Source organism: Fopius arisanus, unplaced genomic scaffold (assembly GCF_000806365.1).
Source record: "Fopius arisanus strain USDA-PBARC FA_bdor unplaced genomic scaffold, ASM80636v1 scaffold00098, whole genome shotgun sequence".
NCBI lineage: Eukaryota > Metazoa > Arthropoda > Insecta > Hymenoptera > Braconidae > Fopius > Fopius arisanus.
The window spans coordinates 2,602-27,372 of NW_011887837.1; the positions used below are offsets into that span (position 1 = coordinate 2,602).

At 39.5% G+C, this 24,771-nt stretch overlaps 1 protein-coding gene across 2 annotated transcripts in view; it reads left to right on the top strand.

Annotated features, from left to right (window-relative positions):
• Positions 1 to 4,335: 4,335 nt before the first annotated feature.
• The window catches only part of LOC105270948 (amyloid beta A4 precursor protein-binding family B member 1-interacting protein), a 65,381-nt gene continuing 44,945 nt past the window's right edge, over positions 4,336 to 24,771 (top strand). Inside the window, exon 1 of one of the 2 annotated variants that reach the window (XM_011312195.1) lies at positions 4,336 to 4,481. In XM_011312195.1, coding sequence (XP_011310497.1) covers positions 4,380 to 4,481 — 102 coding nt within the window. In that variant the 5' untranslated portion in view covers positions 4,336 to 4,379. Of the gene's footprint in view, positions 4,482 to 14,857; positions 16,142 to 24,771 lie in introns of those variants that run through there. The other variant, XM_011312193.1, reaches the window with a different exon arrangement.

The following is a 24,771-nucleotide window of genomic DNA, read 5'->3' on the forward strand; positions in this document are numbered from 1 at the left end:
ATGCTTAATGCTCAAATATTTGGGTAGACCCTTCAATATTAATGGACAGAACATTATTCCAAAATATTATACAACAGAATTTCATTAAAATGTTAATAATGTTATTGACATTTTCGGAAAATAATTATATTATCATATTCGACATACAAGTATTGGTACGTTATGCGGGGGAATTTAATTATTGTTGCTATTTACTTGCCGATAGAACTAGTACTAGCATTTCGTATAATATTAAAATTTCCACACGTTTACGCTCCTATGAGTATGTGTTTTGAATGTTCAATCGAACCATGCAAGTAAGTGCACAAGTCATTATTTTTTGCGAGAAAAACAACTGATGAAAACTAGATCAATAATGTTGCATACAAAATGAAACTACCGGGTGCATGCGACCCGAGAAATAAGAGGTCAACCAGAGCACGAAACAATGCCCTGTCATCGATTCTCCTCGCGGTCTTTCTGGGTGAATGTTAATCGACCTGCCATTGCCCAGCATCGTTTTCCATCAGCCAAAGTCCATGAATGGTGCACCACATTCATTCAATTATTCATAACAAAATCAATATTCAATTGCACATCCGCAATGCATGTAGATTACAATCGATCAAGCAACTGATTAGTCTTTCATAAAATACACAACTTATTCAAACGATTCTTTTCCTAAATTATTTTCAGTCCCAACCACTTCAATGCTTTTAATTCACCTCCCTAGCTAAAACATTCACTTCTATCCCACGAAATCCCGTGAAGTGAAGAAAATTGTACAGAGAGTCAAATTTATTGACTCCTAACTCGTTGCGTCAACTAATTGCGCCCTGCACCGTACACCCATAAACTTAAATATTCCACAAATAGCTAGACACTCCATAATCTAGAATCGCCCCAGGATTTTGAACTCAACCTCAAGCCACATCCGACCCCACATGATTTAGTCGCCCATAACGTCATCCTCTCTTATCACCGTTACAAGAACATTATACGAGAATCGTTAAGTCTTTTCATAGGCTGTATGAAAAAGCACCATATGAAGTACCCGATTGAGAAACGACATGGCGTTTATCCGATAGCATATGCCCCAACACCACCAACGATGCAGATCTCTATCCCCGGTGCTATCTGGTCAAGACACCATGAAGAAATGCAATGGGGCACGCGACAGTGCAATCTTGTATGACTAAACTTGTTTATGCAACTTTGCATCTTGGAATACGCTGTGAGAATAATCCAATCCTGGGAATCCTTCAAAAGATGGTAAGATTCCTCACGTCAGTCAAACGTGCTGAATAACTGATGAAGCCCGTCAAACAGGATTGAGCTGTGCACAGCTTTATTCTGTATTCAGGAAAGACCGAGATGATGCTCATTGTGGAAAAAGTTTTGCCAAGATTGAGAGATGCTATTATGTGTATTCGACTCTCAACTGATGGCCAGTGTACAAGCGTTTCACTACAATGCCTTTGGGAAACCAGTTTCAACGAGAAGGGTTGGAGTGGCAAGAAAACTTGCTTCTTCTTCAGAGGGAGAAGCAGAAGCTGGTGACTAATATCCTAGTGCGTCAGCGCGTGCTGCGGCGCCTCACAACCTGTTTTTCAATGTTCTGCTCTGCCCCTGCGCATTTCTTCAGTGAGAAAACTATCATTGTGTCACGTGTGGCTGACATCGTTTAGATTTTTTTTCGTGAAAAATGGTGATGCTTTGGATGTTTTTTGGGGAGTGCTTCGGCAATGGGGACGAGAGGTGTCTGCTTAGAAATTTTTCTCAGCACTTCGGTGGGAATAAGCTTTCTATTATCAATTTTCTCACGCTCACGTTCTTCTGCTTGTCACAAATTATGAATTTCAGAAATACTGATGGTTTTAACGAGTTTATGAAAAAGTTTTTACGATATCTTCTTGAAATATACGATAGTTTAATTCAATCAATGTCTAATGACTTTGGCCATTACTGAATTGTTATTGGAGTTCACTTATTTGATGACTTATTCGTTCGAATATCTGACGATTCACCACATTATCAAATTAATTCACTGAAGTATCAGACTATAATTTGCACCATAAACTGAGGGTATAAAACGATAGGGAATGCTTATAACCGAAATTACCGGGCCCGGTAGAATTTACCTACGTCAAATCCGATAATTAGATTTCCTACCCGAGATATCCGAGCTATTTCCCGGAGTAAGAACGGAAATGGAATTTATGGAGGAAAGCTCGAGGAATTAAATCACAGTCGATTTGAGATGGTGAATTCACTTCCCAAATAGTATTAGGTTGGTGTTACACCATCTATAGATCGTTGAAATTCTCGGGTGAATGGTAATGAGAAAAGTAATCGTGAATCTCGGTTTTCAGACTATTACATATTATAAAATGGGATGGGTTATTTGTGGTCCAGTGAAAGTATGTGCACAAGTTATCACCTCAAATGTGTACATTCGTGATGCACAGACATCACGAATTACTCAATTCGTGCTGACGCGAATGTTGATTTTACTCATTCAGCGAAATGAGTTCGCGACCTTGACCCTATTTCCACTGCAACTAAAATGTCAGTGGTAAATCGTCGTGAGATATTGTTCAGACTCAATTACCATCATCATCAACAGGAGCTTCAATGCCGATAATTAAAGATGCTCACGGACAAATAATTGAAATTATTCGAAAATGAATAATGGCGTGGTTGAGTTTCACTAAGAACGATACAATAGACGGTGAAAAACGATGGTAATTGTTCGGTCGACGACGTTGAATTGAAAATTATTGGGGGGAGAGGTTCGTTGAGACCAACGGGTTGACCGTTGCCCCCTAGTTTGACAACCCGGAAATATCCAAAAATTGTCGACGTTAATTCGTTGAGTTTTCACGGATATTTAAACTTGAAACACACTATGTTTGCGATGAAAGTGTACACACACTTGAATATAGTTTTCAAATTCTTTTGTTATCTTAGGGTTCTTCAAACATCTATTTGTTTCAAGTGTACACTGGATTGATTCAAGTGTGCAATGGGTTGCAGGTAGAATTTTCAAAAGAAAATTAACATATAGGGCCATGAATTGTCAATATCGTGGAAAGATTGATTTAAGAATCAGGTTATATGGTTGCTAACGAAAACAAGTTTGTTATAAATTTCAATCAGGAACGTTGAACTTTTTTTTTTCTCAACATATCCGTATTGTTACAAAAACCCACTTGCCCTTTTGATTGCCACTACTTCCGGTGTGAAATGGAATAAGAGCTCTCGCATGAATCATAAAAAATGAATGAAAGGTGAAACGAGGGATGGCTCTAGGGGGTAGTGTAATTCACGTGAAGGGGTGTTAGGATCTAATAACTCGTTCTCACCTGCTGCAAGTTCCTGAAGTATCGAAGGTACGAGTTTATCATGGAATGGGTGGGGAAACGTGGAACGCCTCTCTTGTCGTAAATGCTCGGCGTGCCCATCGTTGCATGACTGCAATTATTCGCTCGGACGAATCTCCTCTAACGCAAAGGCAGGTTCATTAACGTGAACTTGACTGGTACTACCGTGACGCGTAACAATTATAGTGCATTTTTGGAAAGTGGTATGAATGTCTCGATACACCAGCAATTAAGATGATACCGAATCAACGGTTCTTTGGTAATGATCATCAAGTGTGTCATGTACCCAGCTCTTCTGGCTTTCATTTCATATTTATGCGTTTGTGACTTTAATGAAAGGAACATTATTACTGTCTGCAGAAATCATCATAACGATGATCATTACTTCATGACAATCACTCTCTTAATCATCAGGGTTAGCTGATATTTATGTTTATCTTAGTTGATATGATTAATCAAATAATTTGAGCAATTTGTATTTCTTCACTTGAGACGAGCAAAGCTTCCATCTTTCCACATCTAACACATTTCCTGTTTCTCTTCTTTCATTCTCTTATTATCCCCAAATCGTAAACTTATTTTATTTTTATTCCTTTGAGCTCCGTTGATTGCACTCTGCAGAACGACAGCATTTTTCCTGATGAAAATAACGAAACGCCGTTGCGCGATCTTTTCCAGCTTTTCATCATCTACAAAGTAGCTCGGTTATAAAGTCAATTTCCGGGGAAGAATCTACACCGATCAATAGACAGAAGATTAATCAGTTACGGGTTCTTGAACTTTCTTCCTTTAATATTCACATATTGAAACAGGAACCTATTCCAGGGGTGAAATTAATTCTGTGAATTCTCTTCTCATACATCTGTTAAACAATACCCGTCTAATACCTCAGCACCCGTAGAATTCCCGCAATATTTGAATTCGTCTCATTACTAAAGTCGAAGTAACCAAACCCCTTTCTGTTACAGAGAAATCCACATAACAACTTGTGTCTCCAACTCGAGAAAACTTGTAAGAATGGAGCGTTACGAGGATGAAGGGGCTGAGGACAGTGACAACGAGACGGATCCTGAACAACTTCTCAACGAGTGGTTGGGTGAGCTCGACAGTCTAACAGTGGTGAGTCACTCTATTCTCTGGTTAAAGTATTAAAGTACAGCCTCCACATCTCCAGCCTCCACAAATCCATAGTCACCAGTGAGATAAAGACCAAAACGAAACCAAACCATACGATAATAACTAGTCCAAAGCAATTTACGCTAATTACTAATGATAACATTACACAGAGTCAGCTGATGCTGACGCCAGTCAAATTCTTTCCCATAAATGGAGAGTGAATTGAACGAGATGTATTTGCTGTGATGCGCATTCCTCAATTGATGTCAATTGATGTGTACCAATAAATTCAGTACAGCATTGGACTCCATCAGTGTTGTCACTAGTATCTATGATTTAGACCAAAATGTTTGAATGAGCATTGAAATACAAAGACCATCTGTGTACCGGAATATAATGCACCAATGCACCCTCAAATCCATCGCTTGAATAACTCGTTTTCCCTTAACCACGAGTGCAAATACCAATTTCAGTTAAAAAAAATTATTCTCTTTATGACTCGGATTGGTGCACATCAATGTAGCTTCTATTGCTCTAACTGGTATAGTTCTCCTGTGAATAATTTGCAATTCACCGCACAACTGTCGCCAGGAAACCGACTATTCTCGACGATTGACAAGGCTCTATATATCACGTTTCAAATTCTCTAGAGCTCGATGTGGAATATCGCGACAGTGAGTTTTCCGGTGGTCTATGAGTCACTGGTTGAATGTTATAAATAGTTTATTGACATGGATGCATATGCGGTTCGGGTGATTGTTGATGTTGTATCACACCTGGAGTTCGAATATCCGATAGCGATAAAGAATGGATTGAAGGACTTCATGAAGAAGTTACTTCACAAATCATATTTCGTACTTTAGAGTTCGCAGCGCAACGTGCAAATCCATTTATCACGAGGATGATACATTGGAATCGAGCGGAATGCTGCGTGTTGAAAAGCCGGGAAAATTTTTCATTCCAAACAATATTTATGAGTTTGTTTCGTTCTAGTAGTCCAGAAGATACATCAAAAGTGAATTCTTCAAGAAAAGATTATTTTCCGAGAGCATACCAGCTATAAAAGATCTAGATATTACTGGTGGAAATTTATCAATAACTTATTGACATGGCATCGAAATATTCCCAGTTCAGATTATCATTGTGCTTCCGTGGGAATTAACATGTAGGATGATGATAAAAAATTCAGCGATGGATTTCAGCGTAAGGGTCTCACCCCAGATGTAATATTTCTTATTTCTAAATGGGGATCGTATCGTGGAGATATATTTATCTCACGACACATCGGGATTGAACGGCACACGGCGTATTGAAAAGCTGGAAAAATTCTCGATTCCAAATATCACTTACGAGTCTATTTCGCTCTAGTAGTCTGGGAGATAAATCAAAAATGAGTTTTTCAAGGAGTAAACATTCTTTTCCAATACCTCGAGAACTATTGGACCACATAAGACGTTCTCGTGAGGTCTGGAACCGGAAGTTTTCTTGTTACATAAAATCCTTGCGGTATTAATTTCCTATCTTCCTTCAATCTGCAGAACCTACAGAAAATTTCGGTGAAGCACTTGTTCTATCTCTAGCAAGTAGATATCCGGTGGAATTAAAAATGTTGTTTATACAATTTAATGTTGACGTAGTAATCATTGCCAATTGCCACAGTTATGTTACCTCATGGGAAGGACAATTTAGGGTTCTTTTTACAGGGAGGAAAGGGCATTCTGTTTAAGGGCATTTGTATTATTTTCCGGGCCCCGGAGAACGGTGGGAATATGGTTTTGGGTGATAGTAAATCGTGAGAGGGTGAAGCAGAGCCCTTGGACTTGCACTTGGCATGGACAGAGGTCGGTCAAGGCGGCTCTCCAGATCGATAACCTGGCAGAACGGATAACGCTGGTCGCTGACCTCACACTCTACCTCCGTCTCTCTTTTTCATCCTCAATCCCATTCTCGTTCATTGTTGGGTACAATTCACTCTCGCGATGTACCTCGATACATTTTACGATCCAAATCTTCGAGATGACCGTGCACAACACCGTGTGTAGTTGTGCAATCAGTAACCAACGCTCTTCAATAGATATAGTCAAGAGCAATTCTGACACCAATTGAAGAGTAAGTCGGAATGACTAACGCGAGTTCATTTTAAAAAATTTACATTTTAAACAATTTTTCATTCACAAATCAGTTTATTTCTCGAATATTCTGGTCAATTCCAGTTTGATCTGGTACTGAAAAACTGTACAAGTGTTGAAAATTCAAGCAATACCTCCCCGAATTTTCAATCTACTGAAAATTCGAACTTTCCCTGAAGAATTCATTACTATTCACCATGAAAAATGCAATGTTTCGAAATTTTGTCAGTAAATGAGAAATTTAGTGACTGTATTTTATTGAAATAGAATTCAAGCCGGAGTAATTGAAAATTCGGACGACTTTATGCCTGGAATTTCAAAAAATTTTTAAGTGCAGTTATGAGGGAGGATGCTGTGAATGCATTTGGAGACGGCTATATTCGTGACAATATCATTAGTATTTCCCAACATTATTATGATATTATTTAAAAAGCAAGTAATTTGTGGTGAAATGTAGTGGACAGGTTTTAATAAGAGGATAAATCCGATTCGCTGAGTGTTATTTGATTTGGAAGGATCCATCTCTCTTTCTTCGGTTACAATCTTTCAATACATGATACCCACCCAACATTAATTTAATCCTGGCGAATGTGAACACCAGCTTGTCAGGGTGTCTGTTACCAGTTTATGTAACACGACCGTTTAATTCGTACATTTCATCCAACTGCCAATGAAAATTTCTTTCCTGTTATCTCTTTCACACGCCAAAGTTTAATAAACTGTTGGCACGCAATTTTCGAGAGTGCATTTGGGGCTCGGCTGGAGTTATGCACTGATCACCATGTGATAGCAATCAAGATGTTCATTGTGAGTAGTCGTGAGTTCTTTTCTCCCGTGACTTTTGTGCGTTTACTTTTCGATGGGGAAGGGCATCGATCGTTCATTCAGTCGGTCGTGATAATTTAATCGCTCCTCGTCTCGTTCAATATTGACTCGGCTGCAAGGAAATTCACGAGTTGGAATTCTTTATCTTGGTTTGCACGTTCGAAGAATGTAGGGCTTGCTGGGTGTTTGCTATTTGCTCGGAGTTTATCGTTCTTTCAAGGATTTATTGATGATTTTTTTCAATATTTTTCAGCTCTTGCCTTCTAAGAACATTTATCTTTCTAGATATATTCTGCCGTCTTTGTGTTGGGGACTTTGTAACTGACACACTTTTTTCTTCGTATTTTTATTCATTACTTTTCCCGTTGTTTGAAATTTATTTGATGCCGCGAGTGACGTCTAACCGTAAAACTCCAAACTGAATTCCAGTTTCTATAGTAAGTTACCGACTGTATGCAAGTCCTCCTTACCGACACAACCTCAGTGCTTCTTCCATATCATCCAGGAAAGGGTTGCGAAAATTTCCGCGACGCCACCGTTGCTATTTAGTCTCATTTCAAAATATGAATCGTTGCAATTTTTTTTCTGAACTTCACATTATCGTTATGTATCGAAAACAGAAATATTTAATCTTTCAGTAGAAAATGTGTTAAACAATTACTGAAAAAATCTCAACAAAAAAGATTCTTCCTGAACATTTAGACACACATCCGTCTCCCAGATAAATTGTTTAAATCAAATAAACCGCTTCATAAAATTTCCCCAGCCATCAATTAAAAATAATCACATAATCGACTGAATTACGTGCAATAAAAACTAATAAACCAGCTTATAATTTCAACGGAGGATCCCAAGATTGATAGACCCCATACAAGCCATTAATAATTGAAAGGTAGTCTCCAATCTCTTTTGTCCATCAGTCCGTGCTCCAATCAAAATGCCCCCTGACCGCTACATATCAACAGAATCATAAACCCCCACATGAACAGATGATGAATGAAGAAAACGAGTGTTACATTGAGTCATTGGTCCCCACCTCCGAATATCCGGTATAAACATTGTCTATCGGTATGCGGGCAACGTATATCCTCTTCTCGTTTTTCAAACACGCAAGGCCCTTCCCAGCATTGCAATTGTCTCCACAACTATCGTCTAATCGTCTTTGTTCCATTCTCCAACTGCCTGCCAATTTCACCAAAATCATTTACTGGTTTTTCTAGACAATTTTCTCCAAATAACTATTCCCTCCACTTATCTGTCTCCAGAGAGGCGTGTGCTATCGTTTCGCATGTCTCGGTTTTGGTTCATCAGATAGCATGAAACCTCAGGGAGAAAAAAAAAAAGAGGAAAACGAAGAAAAGAGGCGACCAAGTGGACTCTGATGTGCACGTGCCCTAAGAGAAGAGCAGCTGCAGCACTTTTAGGCCTCTCTTGTCCCGTTGTTTTCTTCTCCATCCCCGAGAGTAACGTGATACACGCTTCCGTGAAAAAAATTGATGGATCATTACCCCCCACCTTGTGGGCTTCGCTAATTAGTGGTAATTGCGGGATTATTGGCAGCCGAGGCAGGACCAGTGGTTAATACCTGCTGAGATCGAGAGATGCGCATTAACAGCAAGTATCCATACCAGAAGTGAGATTTCTGCATTATTCCTGATTTAATTTGAAGTTCAAAAGTTCCCGCATTTCCCGCCCCACATTTTCCTGGTTGGGATTCCCCTCGTATTTTTTCTTTCCAATATAATTTCTTCATGTTAATATTCCTTGCGCCGGTTATTCTAAATTATTCCTGCTGATAAAAATCCTCGTATAACATATTTATGCGCTTAATTCAAATTATATATTTAATTAGTTAAAATCTTTATTCGAATATTAATAAGAGGCAAGATGGATCTTATGGAATTGATGGAATTGATTATAATTTGTATGTGTGAACATGAAAGTGAACTATTTACAATCGCTACTAATTATTGTCTCGATGAGAATTCGTGCACTGTGCACTTTGATGGTTATTCTCGTTTTATCATTGAAATCTTCTGATGGTCGCGATGGTAATGTTCAGGCGGTATTTTGCGGCTGGGAATTGCAGTATGAAACCTTGAATTTCCACTGAAATTTCTAATATTTCTATATGAACATGAACCCATCGGTTTAAATTCCATTTAATGGTGTGATCGAACCGCAATTACGGACCTGCTTGGAATATTCTTAAAATAATTTGCGGAAATGTTTCAGTTTGTACCTGAAGAACACTCAATTCCGCGTTTTATCGACTTGATTTTCCATCAGCACGTACCAGAGCCCATTAAGTCCATTTCGTTAATCCCCCCAAAACCGTAACAATTTTACTGCCCATTCTGTACAGGCTATCCTAGTCCTGCGAACATTAAACTTAATGACCCAGAGAGTGTATCCAAGCACCAATTCGCTAAACCTGAAGAACCCTTTGCCTAACTGCTCATTTTATTTTCTATATACGGAGTTTCGGAAATCATCTCGATGGTGATTTGTAATTTGAATCCTGAAGGAATATTGCCCGTATGGTTACCCCGAAGTTGTGCCTGACAGGCGAAACCATCCCTCGAGATGATGAGAGCAGAGAAACGGATACATTTATCTCAAGGAGAAATCGGCCACGCGTCCCTGTGTACCATCTGTTGCGCTTTTGTCCTCGTCAATGGGCGCGTGGGTATCAAAACATCACCAGGATCCTCAGTAATCTCCACGGAGAGACTTAAACAGTAGAAATTAGCTTGCTCCCAGGAGTGTTCGACTGATGACTGATTGCTGTTGACATCGAAAGTGAGAGCTCTCCTAAAAACTACTCTTAAAATGTACGTGTGCTTTTACTTCTTTTTTAGAAGGGTCCATTTCAATTATGCCAAAATAGGCTGATCCTGGAACAGGAATCTTCTCCTCCCCTGAAACCTCCAAACGTCTAAAAAAAAAGCATGAAAACGTGGCCTTCAAGTCCCTTTCCTCCACCCAAGAATTATCACCAAAACTCGTCCTTACTCGATTTTATATTGAAGAGAGAAGCTGTGTACATCTTAAATGCAGCAGCTGCTCCTCCGTGGCCAGCACGTGTTCCATCCTGAGGCAGGTGGCTTGCGTCGTTAATATAAGCAATCGCCTCCCCCTCACGCGCTGAGATTTCGTTGTGCTCTCTAAATCACAGGAAAAAAAAACCAAAACAGCACTAGCTAGTATTGAATTTGATCAATTGCACCATTATGTTATTGCTGTATTAGTGTTTTTAATTAGGATTTGTACACTGCAGAAAGGGTGAGAAGAAAAATTAAAAAATCATCAATTTTTCACTAATCGCTCTTGAATGAGTCGATCTGATCTGGTTGGACCGATCAATCATTGTTTTCTGATCGTCAAAACCTATACCTCTAAGAAATGACATCAAATGATAATTTTTTTGGTGGTGTAGTCTGTGGTATTGTACCACAAGATGTCGAAAAATCAGTCGACCTCTTGAGCAAGCCAACACCTGCCATATCGCCACAGCGCATATCATTTTCTCCCGTAATTTTATATTAAACCCGCGAGATTTATCGTCGGATTGAACGTCCAGTGAAGTTCTTATTACGACTTATTAACCAGCAGTAAACTGCTGTGTAAGTTCGCCACTCGCAGGAAACCGGTCACGATCGTTAGAGCCATCACCTGCTCCTCGTAATTCCTCATCCTTCTTTGACATTGGCAAAAACCCAGAGGCGGAGGATCGAAATCGTCTATTACCCTTCTTCTACATATTTCTTGCCCCGACCAAAGATATATAGTAAATATTATGTATACATGGGCCAATTCGATGGATTCACTCGATTTATGATTTTTTTTAGCTTGATCGAAATGAATATTGTTTCTTCAATAATTGCACTGTGTGCATAATTGTTATTGCAATTATTTCCCCCGATACAAGGTTCAAGAAAATGAGGGGGAGCACTTGGCATCCTAATTCCCATTTTATTCATTCCCTAAAAACATCTAAGAACTGACCAATTAATAACTGAGAGAATAGAACTGAAAGATGATGAATTTGGCGGTCAAAATACTAATTATTTTTTCATTGTAATGACAATGTAAGGGAGTGATAAACTAGATCAAACGATTGTTTTACAGCTTCAATGTCTGGTATTTATAAATGTTTTTGTTGTGAGGATTCAGTAATTAGAGAGTAATTAAGTAACCGTGAGCAGGTGGCTCTCAATCTCTGACATTAAATCTCTCAACTTCGTATTTCTTTTAATTAAATGAAACAGTCTGCCTCTTTTTCTGTATGAGGAAGGGGAAAAGTGTCTTACGGTTGTCTTCAGTGCTTTATCATTAGTGGCATCATCAAGCGGATTTGACACGTTCCCTCGTGCAATGAGTGTAGGACTCAACCCCCGGTAGTTGTAAAGATAATGGAAACTCCGGTAATGGAAATGAAGAAACTCTCGTTTAGTCTATTTGTAGATTCAAATGGTTTACACAGACGATAAATTATCTACGGATTTACAAAGAGATACTCCAACCTCGAGAATTGGTCTGCGGCACTGATGCGGGATGAGTGGCGAGTAAATTGTGAAAAATAAGAGGAGTGAGATGAAGGGACTGGTTTTTTCACTTCTTCGTACGGTAAATCAGAACCTGGATTCTCTGAGCATCTACTCTTCAGGGTATAGGCGGTATAAGCAGCAACAGTTGGCGATGAGGAAACATCTGTCGTTTGCAAACGCATGCGTATACCTGCCAGGTTAAAACCTGCGTTACAGGGATTCTCAATTTTTATGGATACCCTTTTGAAAACCTGTAATGTAGGGTATACCTGTGAGTATTCAATGCCAGTTATTTTAATTCTTGTATTGGAAAAAAATTGGTATTCAATCGTCAGTAGAACTCGAAGAATTGCACGCTCTTGGGGAGACAGTCACTTTCTCCCCCCGACAATTGAATTTTTTAATCAATCAACGGTTTATTTCAAACATTATTCCATATATTCTCATACATTAAAATTAAAAAGTATTTTTTCTCATCACCGGCTCTTGAATTAGTCTAGAATTTTTGGGGGAGGAATAGTTACGTTATAGTTTTCGCCCCTTAGACGATGATGAAGTCCTCAAACACTGGAGAAATATGAAAAGCAAAAAAATTGCGCTTTCTAATGGCTTTATTATTATCATTTACAGAGCGAATGTAAGCAAAATCAACGGTTTATTAATCATAATACTGATTTTTCCAGAAATAAATCAGTGGAGTGGTGATCATACATGCTAGCAATAAAAATCCAAATTGTCGAGGTATAAATTAACAGAAAATCAATGAGAAATGAGAAATGAGTCCACGTCATGATTTCTTAATAACCCTGACTCCCCCTTGAATCGAACATTAGATCAATATTAGGGTAACCTAGAACTAGCCTGGTATACGTGCCATATATAGGGGTGACTGAGCACATTTACGATCTTTTAACGATGCGGTTATCTTTTCAAATGGTCTTTCCCTTGGGCTCCCGTGACGGTAATCGAAGCATATGCCATCAGTCTCTCCACCTCGGCCTCTCCAAACATCTTTATAAATCAAAACAACATTCATACCGTCCCACAAGGTATAGAGCTCCATCAACTGGCGATTTACGACTAGTCGATTCCGTAGATTTATGCCACTCTTGAAGGAAAAAAGAATCAGTGACAAATGAATGGACAGGCGTCAACTAATTGATAGATTCGATCGGTACCAGGGGGTGAGAGCACAAATTACTGATTCGAGCAGGTGATTCAGACACGAAATTATATGCGAGCCATCAATTACAGGGGTGACTTGGGTTGTTACACCCATACCCCCTCGTTACCACTCGCTTTTGATGGAAATTACGAGTTGGTCACCTGAACTCTGGATTACTCACAGCCAACTGTCGTTGGTGTTCTCATTATTTCCTTTTTCTTCTGCTTTCAGCATTTACAAAAGGAAGTGTCTCTCAAAATCACGTGAATGCTCTGGAAATTCAGTTAACTCTTTTCACCGATTTCCGCCGATTTCTGCCAATTTCCGCCGATTTCCGTCGATTTTTACCCCAAGTTTGAATTTTTTTTTCCGGCAGCTAAAATTTTTCATTTATTGAGTTGTCAAACCCCAGATTACACATCGCGAATTTGAAGAAGTGTTGAAATTTTTGTTTTTTTTTTCTCCTGTGTTTATCGTTGGCGGAAAACGTTTGGAATTTTCCGACTCTCAAGTTGTTCGGTGACATAAGACTGAGCATAAATCAGCGGTAAACGCCGGAGAAAAACTCGCCAAGGACAAACTAGTATTTATTAGTAATTAGGAAAAAGGCAAGACTGCAGAGGACATCGAGATGGGATTTGAAAGGAGTTGTCCTTCAGAGGTATTTTCTCCGACAGAACAAAAAATTGGGCATGATTTTTAATCCTTTCCGTGGGGCAATTAAAAAAGTCGATTCAATTAAGGAGCACTTTGCAGTCATTACTCTTGGGTTTTGCTGCAATTACTAAACTCATAGAGTGAACAATTCCGGTTTCACATGTGTAAATATATTGCACTTGAATTGTCTTCGGTCTGGTTAAGAAATTATCATCGCAACTGATAATAACTCCGAAGCAATATACTTTATTAAAATGCCACTCCGTTTGTTCAAATCCCACCTTTTCGCGGATACTTCCAGAATACAGAATATTTCTTTTGAAATACAAATGCTCAGCGTGATATGTTTGCTAATTATGTAATTATTTCGGAACTCATGAATAATATCGCGGAAACTTTCTTGTAAAGCCCAACATTTTCTTCTACACTCAGTCTTTCTTACCATTTTCGTAGAATATAGTTCAGAAATTCAAAGTATGACTTATCTCCGGTTTCTCCTGGCTTTACTTAACTTGAATTGCGTAACAACAATATCTATAGTTATGCGTTATTACAAACTCGCCATTATTTCGCAACCGAGTCCTCAGTCTAGGTAACTTACACAAAAAAATTACAGACTGCATCTCCTGTTAAACAAATTTGGTTGAAAGAAAGAATCAAGAAAATAATAGATTTCAACAATTACCAGCTATCTCATGTACATTTATTTTGCAGAACCAATTTCCTTGTTTCAGTGAATGTCGTTTCAAGAGTCCGTTCAACCCACACAAAATTTAAAAAAATGGCACATTCAGTAAGAATTGATTTTTCAAGTTAAAAATCCTCCCAACGCCACCCACAAGCACCCGCGCACAATCCCACGTATGATCTACCCACAAAAAATGGGATCCAGGTGTCGACTGGATGAAAAACATGATTTTGAGAGACACTGTATCCGGTGTAGTTTCTGCCACGCGACCGGGTGTTGTTGAAATCAACGTGGTGGGGCTCCTTCGGCCGCTATAACCGGGAAGGCATAAGCCTTCAGTCGACTCTCGACTCTCACTGCGTCGAGTCTTGAGACACCTTTTAATTGTCCCCTTGCAAAAAACCGATAAACCCCAAAATAATAATCATTATAGCGATAATCAATTATCAAAAGAACAGTGTTGAAAGATTGATACCGGGAGGGGTGGGGTGCAAAAGGTCGAGCGGACGCTCGGCGCGACGAGGGTGTGTCGTCCTCGCTCCAGAGCACCAGAACGTCAAGAGGTGATTCAGTGTGATTCGAGGGTCAGGGACTTGAAAGTTCATGGTGATTCATTTTTTTTAATGAGACCAGTCGCTGAACTTTCCACACCTCCGCAAAACTTCACATGACAAATGTACTGGCGAGAACTTGAAACATCACAATGTCCTTTCAATGGACAATAATGTGAGTTTTGATTGAATATTTTTGGAGAACTCGTTTGAGATGTATCAAAAAGTACTGATACGAAGTTGGATGGATCGTGCGGTTATTATTTAATTTTGATAGAAATGTTGCATGAGGATCGATCGAGGTAATCGATCATCTGGGTCGATAACCCGGTGTAGGAGTCGATCACGGGATTAACGGCTTCTAGCTAGTCCCTACGGTAATATTGAATCCACATGACAATAGGGGAATCAGGATATCCCCTCAATGAAGACGTGCCATCATACTTCTGGAAAGTCAAGGAACCGTTGAATTGAAATTTGAATGGAGATCGTGGTGATACGATTGAAAAATAAGGGACAATAAAAATAAGAATAAAGAGAACACTGGAATGAGTTGAAGGAGGTGAAATAAACAGATGCAGGAATCCTGTACTGGCGCCACATCGACCCATAGAAAGGAGAGAGAAAACGACCTGGAGGAGAACGACCTGGGGACCTGGTGGATAAAATGAGAGAAAAATAAATGGAAAACGAAATAACACGAGGGAGAGGAAGTTTGTGGAACAAGCGGTCGTACACTGCACTTCGATGAATTTTAACCGCTGAGTGGATTTATTTTTGAACCACAGGACTGGGCTGAGTTCTTAGTTTAATTTCACAACTGTTATTATACCGTCAGTGGAACGGGATCTTGTTATCGAGATCACAACGAATTGCGGTGTTTTCATCGAGTTTGAACATTGGAGTACAGTTTGAGCTATTGATTTCGCGATTATGCTTTGCGGTTCATTTAGAAGAAAGAAGAGGAACCCTGGGGATGAGTATCGATTGGTCAGATCCAATGCACCCAGGATCTTGCCGGGGAGATTTTCTGCGCAGAATCCTGCGAAGAGAAAGGAAATTGGAGGAAAACATGGCGCCAATGGAGTTTTTAATACGGTAAGGATAATTAATCTATTCAAAGATAATTGAAGGATTATCGGATAATGCAAATCGCCAGAATGCAATTCGTAAAATAAATGAGTTTGCCATTCATTTAAATGTGAAGCCCTTGAACATATTTCATGTTCATCATCATATTTTTGGATTTTAAATAATCAAGTGCTCATGTGAAAGACACTTTTGCCGAATGAAATAGGAGAGTAATGAAATAAGAGAGAGGCAGAATGAAATCAGATCGTCAGATGATAGATCAGCAGTTAGAGACAGCAGGTTCTCAGGTTATCTTTCCCTCACTCTGAGAAAAATATCTCTAGAGCAAGGAAAAAGTCCTTTCCTCGTAGAATTTCACGTTCGGTCATTTTCATCACCACAGACTCCTGGAATCAAGCGACTCTTAAAAATAAAAAAGCGTACCCCGGAACCTCTCGTTGTGAATTGGATTCAGATGGGGCACTGAATGAAATTATGTCATCAGACAATTTAGACAAAACAGCGTTTCTAAACTGATTGATCAAGCGAATGCGTAATTAATGAAATTATACCCTATAGCGGTTCCTAGCGATTAACCGATTACTTCAATGTTGATTTCCAACTGTCGCTTCTTTATCATCAGTAAATCTCCTTTCGTTATTTCGTTTTCTATCTATATCCTAGATAAAGAAATACCCCGTGGCATCTAGCTCAGGCGATATAAATGATTAGGCTGATGTCACAGACGTCAGACTCATTGCACACATTTATCATTAGATCTATCGTTGAGATATCAAGGCAGACGGAGAATCGTTCATTGAAATTTCGTCATGACTTTTAAGTTCCTTACCCAATCCTTTTTTGGACTAAATTTTCAAAAATTCTTTATGGTCTTTTCATGCATGGGAAATTGGAGTGCAGAACCTTTTCCGGTGAGTCTGAATTTTAACAGAGTTGCCTCAGTTTTCGGTCTAAATCTGTCCACGGGTCCCTGAGATCTACAGAAGCCACGAGAAGCCGCGAGGTAAACCGAGGGGATAAAATGGGAAGAGGGTCTGGATGGAGTTTGTGGGTACATGGTTGTGGGTTTCTGATGTTGCTTCTGCTCCGACCGCCAAGAGACGAGCCATATAAGGCCTCTCTTGGGATGTTCGGCTTCCATTAGACCAAACCCTTTGTTATACCTCCAATTTTTATTTTAATTTTATTTTCACGAGGGAATTTTTACATCGCCGCTTTTTCATATGCTGCATTTTATGCCGTTTATTTTTACCTCCAAAGGGTCTTGGCCAGCGCTTCTATTTTTGTTTTAGGGCTTCGTTGCCGGATATTTGGGTCAGTGAGTTGCAAAAGAGCTTAAACATTTTTTCTACATTCATTTTTAGTTCTTGACAATTTCATCCAGTTTTTAGTATATTTTTTTGTAAAAAATTTTGGGCATAATGTGAGAAATCCATCACATGCATATTTTATGGAGTATTTTTTTTTACACTTTCACTGAATTTTCTCCTTAGGTTTTCCTTTTACACACTGTACTAATGCGTACCATCTTTGCAATATTCGATCCATAGATTTTTTACGCGAATCAATTTACGTGGATTGGTAATGAATAACGGAATATATTGAAAATTTAATTGGGGTTGCGAGTAGCAGATCCATAATTATTTAATGTTGCCCCGGTCTCCTCTATATTTGAAAGAATTTTTGTCATGCAACCGCGCGGTTTCACCGGAATTTTGCCAGCACATTTCTTCTCTCTGGTTTTGTGAGGAGTGATAAGAATAAAGAGAGCATAACGAGGGCAATCCTCTTCTCGCCCTAGGCTCTAAACTCCCCTTATTTTAACTGGCGACAAAATTTTCGGGGTTTTGTGGTTGTCGACGAGATGGCAGTCAGAATAATAAGAGGTGAGACAAGCCGGTCTCTTCCCGCAGCAAATTGTATACCAGGCCTCTTTGTTCAATGGATTTTTTTTTCTCTTTTATTTCAACTCTTTTCTCTTCCTTTCCGTGCGATTCGCCTGGGGACTCCCTCATCGCGCATATCTCGACGCATTCCTACACTGGACTCGTGCGACCATCGACTCGTTTTTCTCATTTTTATTTTAGTTCTTCATGAAAGCCACGTGGATCTCAAGGTCTGCTGAATAAATGATAATTTCCGTGTAAAAATTTTGAAGTTATTTCTTTTTTCCTTGTTACAATTCAATCAATTTCTCCAGAATTGTTCGTTTTCAATTGCGTAAATTATATTTTAATTTGTTTATTCACGTTTTGTTCAATTTTTTAACCCCTGAAACTGTGACAATACACGATTTTTTGCTGAAAAATGAGGTGACATTTTTCCACAACCGTTCACTCAATTTTCAGAGCAATTTATTCCCCTAAAAGCGACAAACTGCACGAAATAACTGCCAACACTTTAGCAGTATAGCACTCGGTCGATTTTTAAAGCGTTTAAAAGTAATTACGAGTAATTACGAGACACTGCTGTTCCCCTTGACGAGAGTACAAACAAGAGTTGTGTTTCCGCGGATTATGAGGCTAGAAATGAATTGAGAGGGGAAGAATAGCGATTCCAATTTTGAGTTGCTGAGGGACGATTGAAACGAATTGCCCCAGTCGTGTGAAATAGTGCGATAGTTATCTTTATGTTCAATGAATTATCCTCGCCTTCTAGCCATTGCAACACGTGCAGCATCACTCTTGCTGGATGTTGAACGAATCATGTGACCCTTTTCGTAGATTCGCTTCGCAATATTAGCAGTGAGAATAACGGAGAGATCAACTAAGCTAATGACGCTCCGAATTGAGTCTTGAGTGGTTGGGTTAACGAGAGTTTATAACTATGCGCCATTCGATAACTAGTTCATTGAACTTTCTTATGAGACTGTTAGCTTGAGATTCGAAACGATTCCGCGGCCGTTCCATTCACATCGACAGAAATATCACAGGATTCAAGGAATTTTCCTTTAAAGTAAAGTGGAAAATTTATGGTTATTATCTTGCGTATTTTGAGGGACATTTTTCTTGATTTAAAAAACCCCCTGAAAGCTGGCGGTATTGTCGATAAAATCATCAAACTCCTTCCATTTGTATTCCCCCTCAGCCTTTTTTTTATTCCCGAACAAAGCATTGTCCTGGCGTTTGTTGCCGACAAAGTGTATCCTATACCTCTTCATCTCTTTCATAATTCACCATTTCATCTTCTCTGTTGTCTCTGCCAATGGTGTTCTCTCACTTGCCCGACAAAGTGAATCTCCAGTCCCAATGTGCAATTCGTTTTGTCGGTAGGCGGCAAAACACTGCGGGAGAATAACCACCGGGCAAGAATAGAAGTCAGAAGAAATGTTGGAAAGCCCCCCCTCGAAGTAAAAAGTAACTTTCACAGGTACCTGACTCGACGACTTTAGTCGTTTTTCACTACATGAAGATGCAAATCTACGATGAACTTGGATGATACCATTCGGACCTCCCGGGAATGATCTTTTGGGGTCGCAACCACCGTGATATGACCCCCAGCACTGCCATTTTCATTCTGAAATCCACAAGAATTCCCTCTTGAACTCATTCACGATCGTTTCCATTTCACCGAGTTTTAGACACACTTCACTAGATATTGTGGCTCTGTTGGGGCTTCCAAGTGCTTTCCAACCTACCACACCAAGTTACTGACTAAGTTAAGGAGAATGTAATGCATGTCTACACTCGGGATCTCTTCAACACCAATTCCGATGCACTTTACACCGCGCAATCTCTCCAGAGACGTTTCAAACAAAAGGTACACTCGTGATGCTGGGGATTTAGGGGCTCATAAACAAGTTGTTTCGAGTTTTGCTAGAGTAAATCGGGGATGTTTTAGTGGAGGCGAGGCCAAACAATGTATAATATTTGTTGGGCAGATTAGAATTAGGTTAGAGTGGATTTGAAATACATGGGACGAGGGAATGGAATTTAAGTTTACAAAAAAACCAGCAAAATCTTTTTACGCGCAGAGTGTATTATGGCATTTCTTTTTTTTATTCTCATTTTTTAATCTTATTTGGATACCCCCTACCTGCGTTGCGAGAAGTTTCAAACATGGCGGCTCGCTCACCTCGCATTTTCAAGTGACCATTAATATTATTTGCCCCATCCAAATCACTATTGATCAGTTTCATCTTGTTCCTGAGAACTGAACAATTTTTTTAAGCCTCCGTATACACAGTTCCGTTGGTTTTTCGTTTTTAATTCTTGGAACAACATTTTCATAGCATTACGGCAATTTTTTTAATCCTGAGGCTTCCGAAAGTAATTTACTATCTACTGCCAGCTACTGTGGATTTTCTGACACGCAAACGGGCAATAAGATTTTGTAAAGGCTCGAGAAACCCAGAGTGAATGAAGATAGCTACTGCTCCTGTATGCATTAATTATTCTTACGCCACATTTACGAGGCAAAAACAACATGCTCTCTGAGGGAACGCAGTTGATAAATCGATTTTTACGGCGGTGGTATTTATTCAGTGGATTTACGTAGATTGGTATGGAAACTTGAACGAAACAAGTGGGGAACTGCTCTTTCATTACATATAAATTACCAATACGGGTAATTATCTCATGATTTCCATCGTACAGCTTGGAAACCATCATTTTAAACTTTAATCAAAGTTAATTGAATTAGAATATTCCACAGCAAATCCGGAATTCAAATATTTCCAGAGTACGAATTTCGGTCAATCTTTCCGACATATCGATAGAGCGGTTATTGCTATTATTTCCCTCTTCTAATTCACTCAGTAAGACATCAGAAAAACTTTTTAAACCACCATTGAAGATGAAGTTTGAAATTTTTTTTTGCATAATACAAACACACGTAATGCATCCATACGTACGCTCACGATAAAAAAATGCATTTCTGGATTTCCTAGATCATATTGAGTTGATACACCATAAAAAATGAGGAATTTGAATTTGATCAATGACAATGCATCCATTTGGAAGCAACAAGCTTCAGTAACTTTGTACTTGGATATCTTTTTAATGATTAAAGTTTTAAAGGTAGGAGTGAAATCATAGCAGATTGTTCAGCGATTCATAAACTCATTTGCCGGTGTGAATAAATACCCGATAGTACATTCACAGGGCAACGGTTTTCTCATGTAATGACCGGTATGTACAGATATATACAGCGTCAAGGGTGTAGAGGGTTACACCCCAAACGTGTTTATGGGTTATGGGCATGGATGCAGGGATGGGTAGAGGAAGGTTCGAGGCATTGGGCTGCCAATTAAGAGCAACAGCGCCGTAATCTCGGATACTTGGCGATATGCAAATGACCCTTTTGCCCAGAGGCTGTTGCTCCAAACTCCAGCTATAGCCAGAGACCGCAGTCCTATAAACTGTTTTCATCGGCTTCGAAAATTCCTCTGGCTTCTCTCAACCCCGAATGGACGCCATTGTTATCCATTGTTATGTTTATTAATATTTTGTGAGGTGTAAAATCAAATATCTGAGGTGTATCAACTCCTCATTTGCATCATTTGCATCAAGAACGTCATGAATCATGTCTAAAATCGTGTCATTTCGCTCGATGATTTGCGATATTACTTGTAGTGCAGATTACATCCAAAATGAATAACCCTAATTTATTCACTCTAGCTCAAGCCCGAAATCTCTCTCCACATTTGCGGTAAAGCTCAACTCATGAATTTCAGGAGTGTTTAGAGTGCATAAACACCCACTTGGGTATTCCGTGTGAGATGAATCGCGCGATTAATGCATGAATAGCGGGAATATTGTGGAATATATGTGGCAGTGAGGGTAATAACAATTTCCACGTGGGCAAATGTCTCTTCTGAGTGACAATGGTTTCTGCACATTCGTTTCCGCGGAAAGAATAAGAATGCAGAATTTTCGCCGGTCTCAGTAATATTTTCTATCGTTTGCGGTACATTTTGTCGGGAAAAAAGCATTTTACCGTATGGGAATTTTTCTGCTACTCTTCTCTTCTTTGGGGTCTTCTGTAAGGCTTTGGAGTCTTCTGTATCGTCATCGTTTGGGTAGGTAAGACTTCTTGAGCGATATAATGCAACCGACGCGCATGAAATAACCTCCCTATGTTGTATAACACCCGCATGGAAGCTCTCGTTTTATATACGAGAAGGTTGTCGTTGTAGCGTTTAGAGACGGGGTCGCGGCCCGTTTGAATTTAATGCACCAACCTATTCTCCTTCCAACCTCTCTTTACTCTTCTTCTGAACTGAGTATGAGCTCTTTTCTCATCAGCATAACGTGTGTACCCACGGAATACGACGAGAATATAAACGCGAGTGGGCGTACGGGATTTCGAAATTACCCGCCACAGAGACGAGGATTATTTCTCATTTTTTTTTTATTTCACTCTTTTTTCCTGCCGGCGCCAGTGTTAATTTTATTGCCACTCGGTAGCTACAATAAAGAAGATTTTTAATATTTCTCCTTTTACATTTTTTCTAGGAATTTTTATGAATCTATTTTTAACGTGGAATTTGTACATCATTAGATCGTAAATTGTGGAAAGTGGAGAAATTAATGTTTTCGGTAAAAACCTTATGAAACTTTCAATTTTTAATGGTAGTTCAGCAGAAGTTGAAATTAATTTGAAAAATAATTGTAATTTTAAAGTGCCAAAATAATGAGCTTACGACCCACTAAATAACAATTATTAAGGATTTCTTTATTACGAAGTTTGACTCATGGTTATCTCATGGAATGATTTAGTCGTATGGTCAACCGTAATCTTTCGTAACTCAGCCATTCACTTCCGGTCTGATAAAGTCTGTGGACTAGTTACCTAGTCATACGATAAAACCTACAATCGAGTGCATTTAGTTGTGGTGTAAACAGCATGTGTTATTTGGTCTTTTGTTTCTATTATTCCTTTGGAGTCTATCATTGCCCTGAACACAGCCATTTTTACCAATATTACATTCATTACCAGAGTAAGGGAAAATGACTGATGTGTCAATTTAGATTGGAGCAATAGACCTGACGTTGTAGGCACAAGGCAATCGTTTAGAATTATGAAATTGTCGGAAACCAGAATTTTCCTGTTCTCTAGTAATTTCCATCGAATAATGGAACTGAAGTTTACTATTTCCATCCGAACATAAACCCTCACAGCATAATACAAAAAATACATAAAATATTTAACTAATTCTATGTATTTTTTGCCAATACAAATTATGCGATTTGTGAACTTCCAAGGTAATGGTCTACTCTCACTAGTTTCCGGCAATTTCTCCTCCACGCAGTGGAAAATATCGATAAATTGATGGATCTGTCACGATATCTACTTCTCGTTATATGCAATCTGATGGAAAACAGAGGACCCATCATCCACGACAGTCGGCTCTCTGAATCAATTAAATCCAACGACGCATACTAAGTCGACGGGCTGTCGAATTTGCGTGGAAATTCGTCTGTGTTGGAATGACGCACACGTGAAAATTGGTAACGAAGGGACACAGGTTTATAGCATATTGGTTGGTGCTCGTGGGTTGCCACGGGCAACGCAGCATCTCACTCCATTTCTGGCCCCCTTTACCCATTCGTCTCTGCCCTTGTCCCGCAGGAGAGAGAGAGAGACCTTTGAATCCTCTACTAAAATGTTCTTCTCTCTTTTTTAGATCCTGGCCTTCCGTCAACCCCACCAATAACCAACCAGTCCCGAGGGCTCAGGGATGTATCACCCGCTATTTCATTATAGACAGCCACGCGTGACCCCCAAATATTGCCCAACCCTTTTCTTTTCACATCTCATTCCACACTTTTAACCAGACTCCACTTTATTTTTAATCAAGTAATGAGTTAATTCGGGTCATTTTTGACTCCATCTCTTTGCATTGAGACCACGTTGCACATAGTTTAACAACTTGTACGACTTTTTTTTTTGTTTCGATACGTCCTTTTAATATCATGCTCAAAAACATGTACCTCAAAAACTCCCCCAAGCTTTCCTTCTAAATTAATTTATTTATGAATCACTCACCCTATTCAAGGCAAACTCGCCGAGTCTCCCTCACCCCCTCCAGTCCACCGAATAAAATCCAAAAAAATCAGAATCAAGATTAGAAAACTCAATCAAAAAAATTTCCCCGCAATCCCCAAAAGCCCTGAAAACGCATTGAATCTCGTGAAGAGTCTTCATGAATACCGCAATCCCCTCTTCTCCATTCGACTAAATCACAATGCATCCAAAAAAAAAATTGCAACCCTGAACCTGCTCCAGCAGTACTTCCCTCATTATTCCCGGCAGATTCGTCAGTGCGATCGATCATTAATGCCCCCCATTCTTTCCTCCCCCCATCGACACACGCATAGACCATCAAGGGGGAATCCCTGTGATGTCTCGTACCTCCTCCCCAACCCCCTCCTCTGAATCCCGTCTGGAAGGATCGTCCCTGAGCCCAATATCACCAGTCCAACAGCCAAAGAGAGAAAGAGAAAAAAAAAGGAAATAGGAAAAAATGTTGTAGCGGGGGTGTATATCAAGTTGAAACAGAGCAAGGAGGACAGGCATAAAAAGCCAAACCAAAATTAAAGAAAGAGCGACGTATCCTCGCACGCCCCCCCCATCTCTCCATTCGCTCTACTCCCCCCCACGTCCCCCTTCTCATCCCCCCCGCTCGCGCTCTC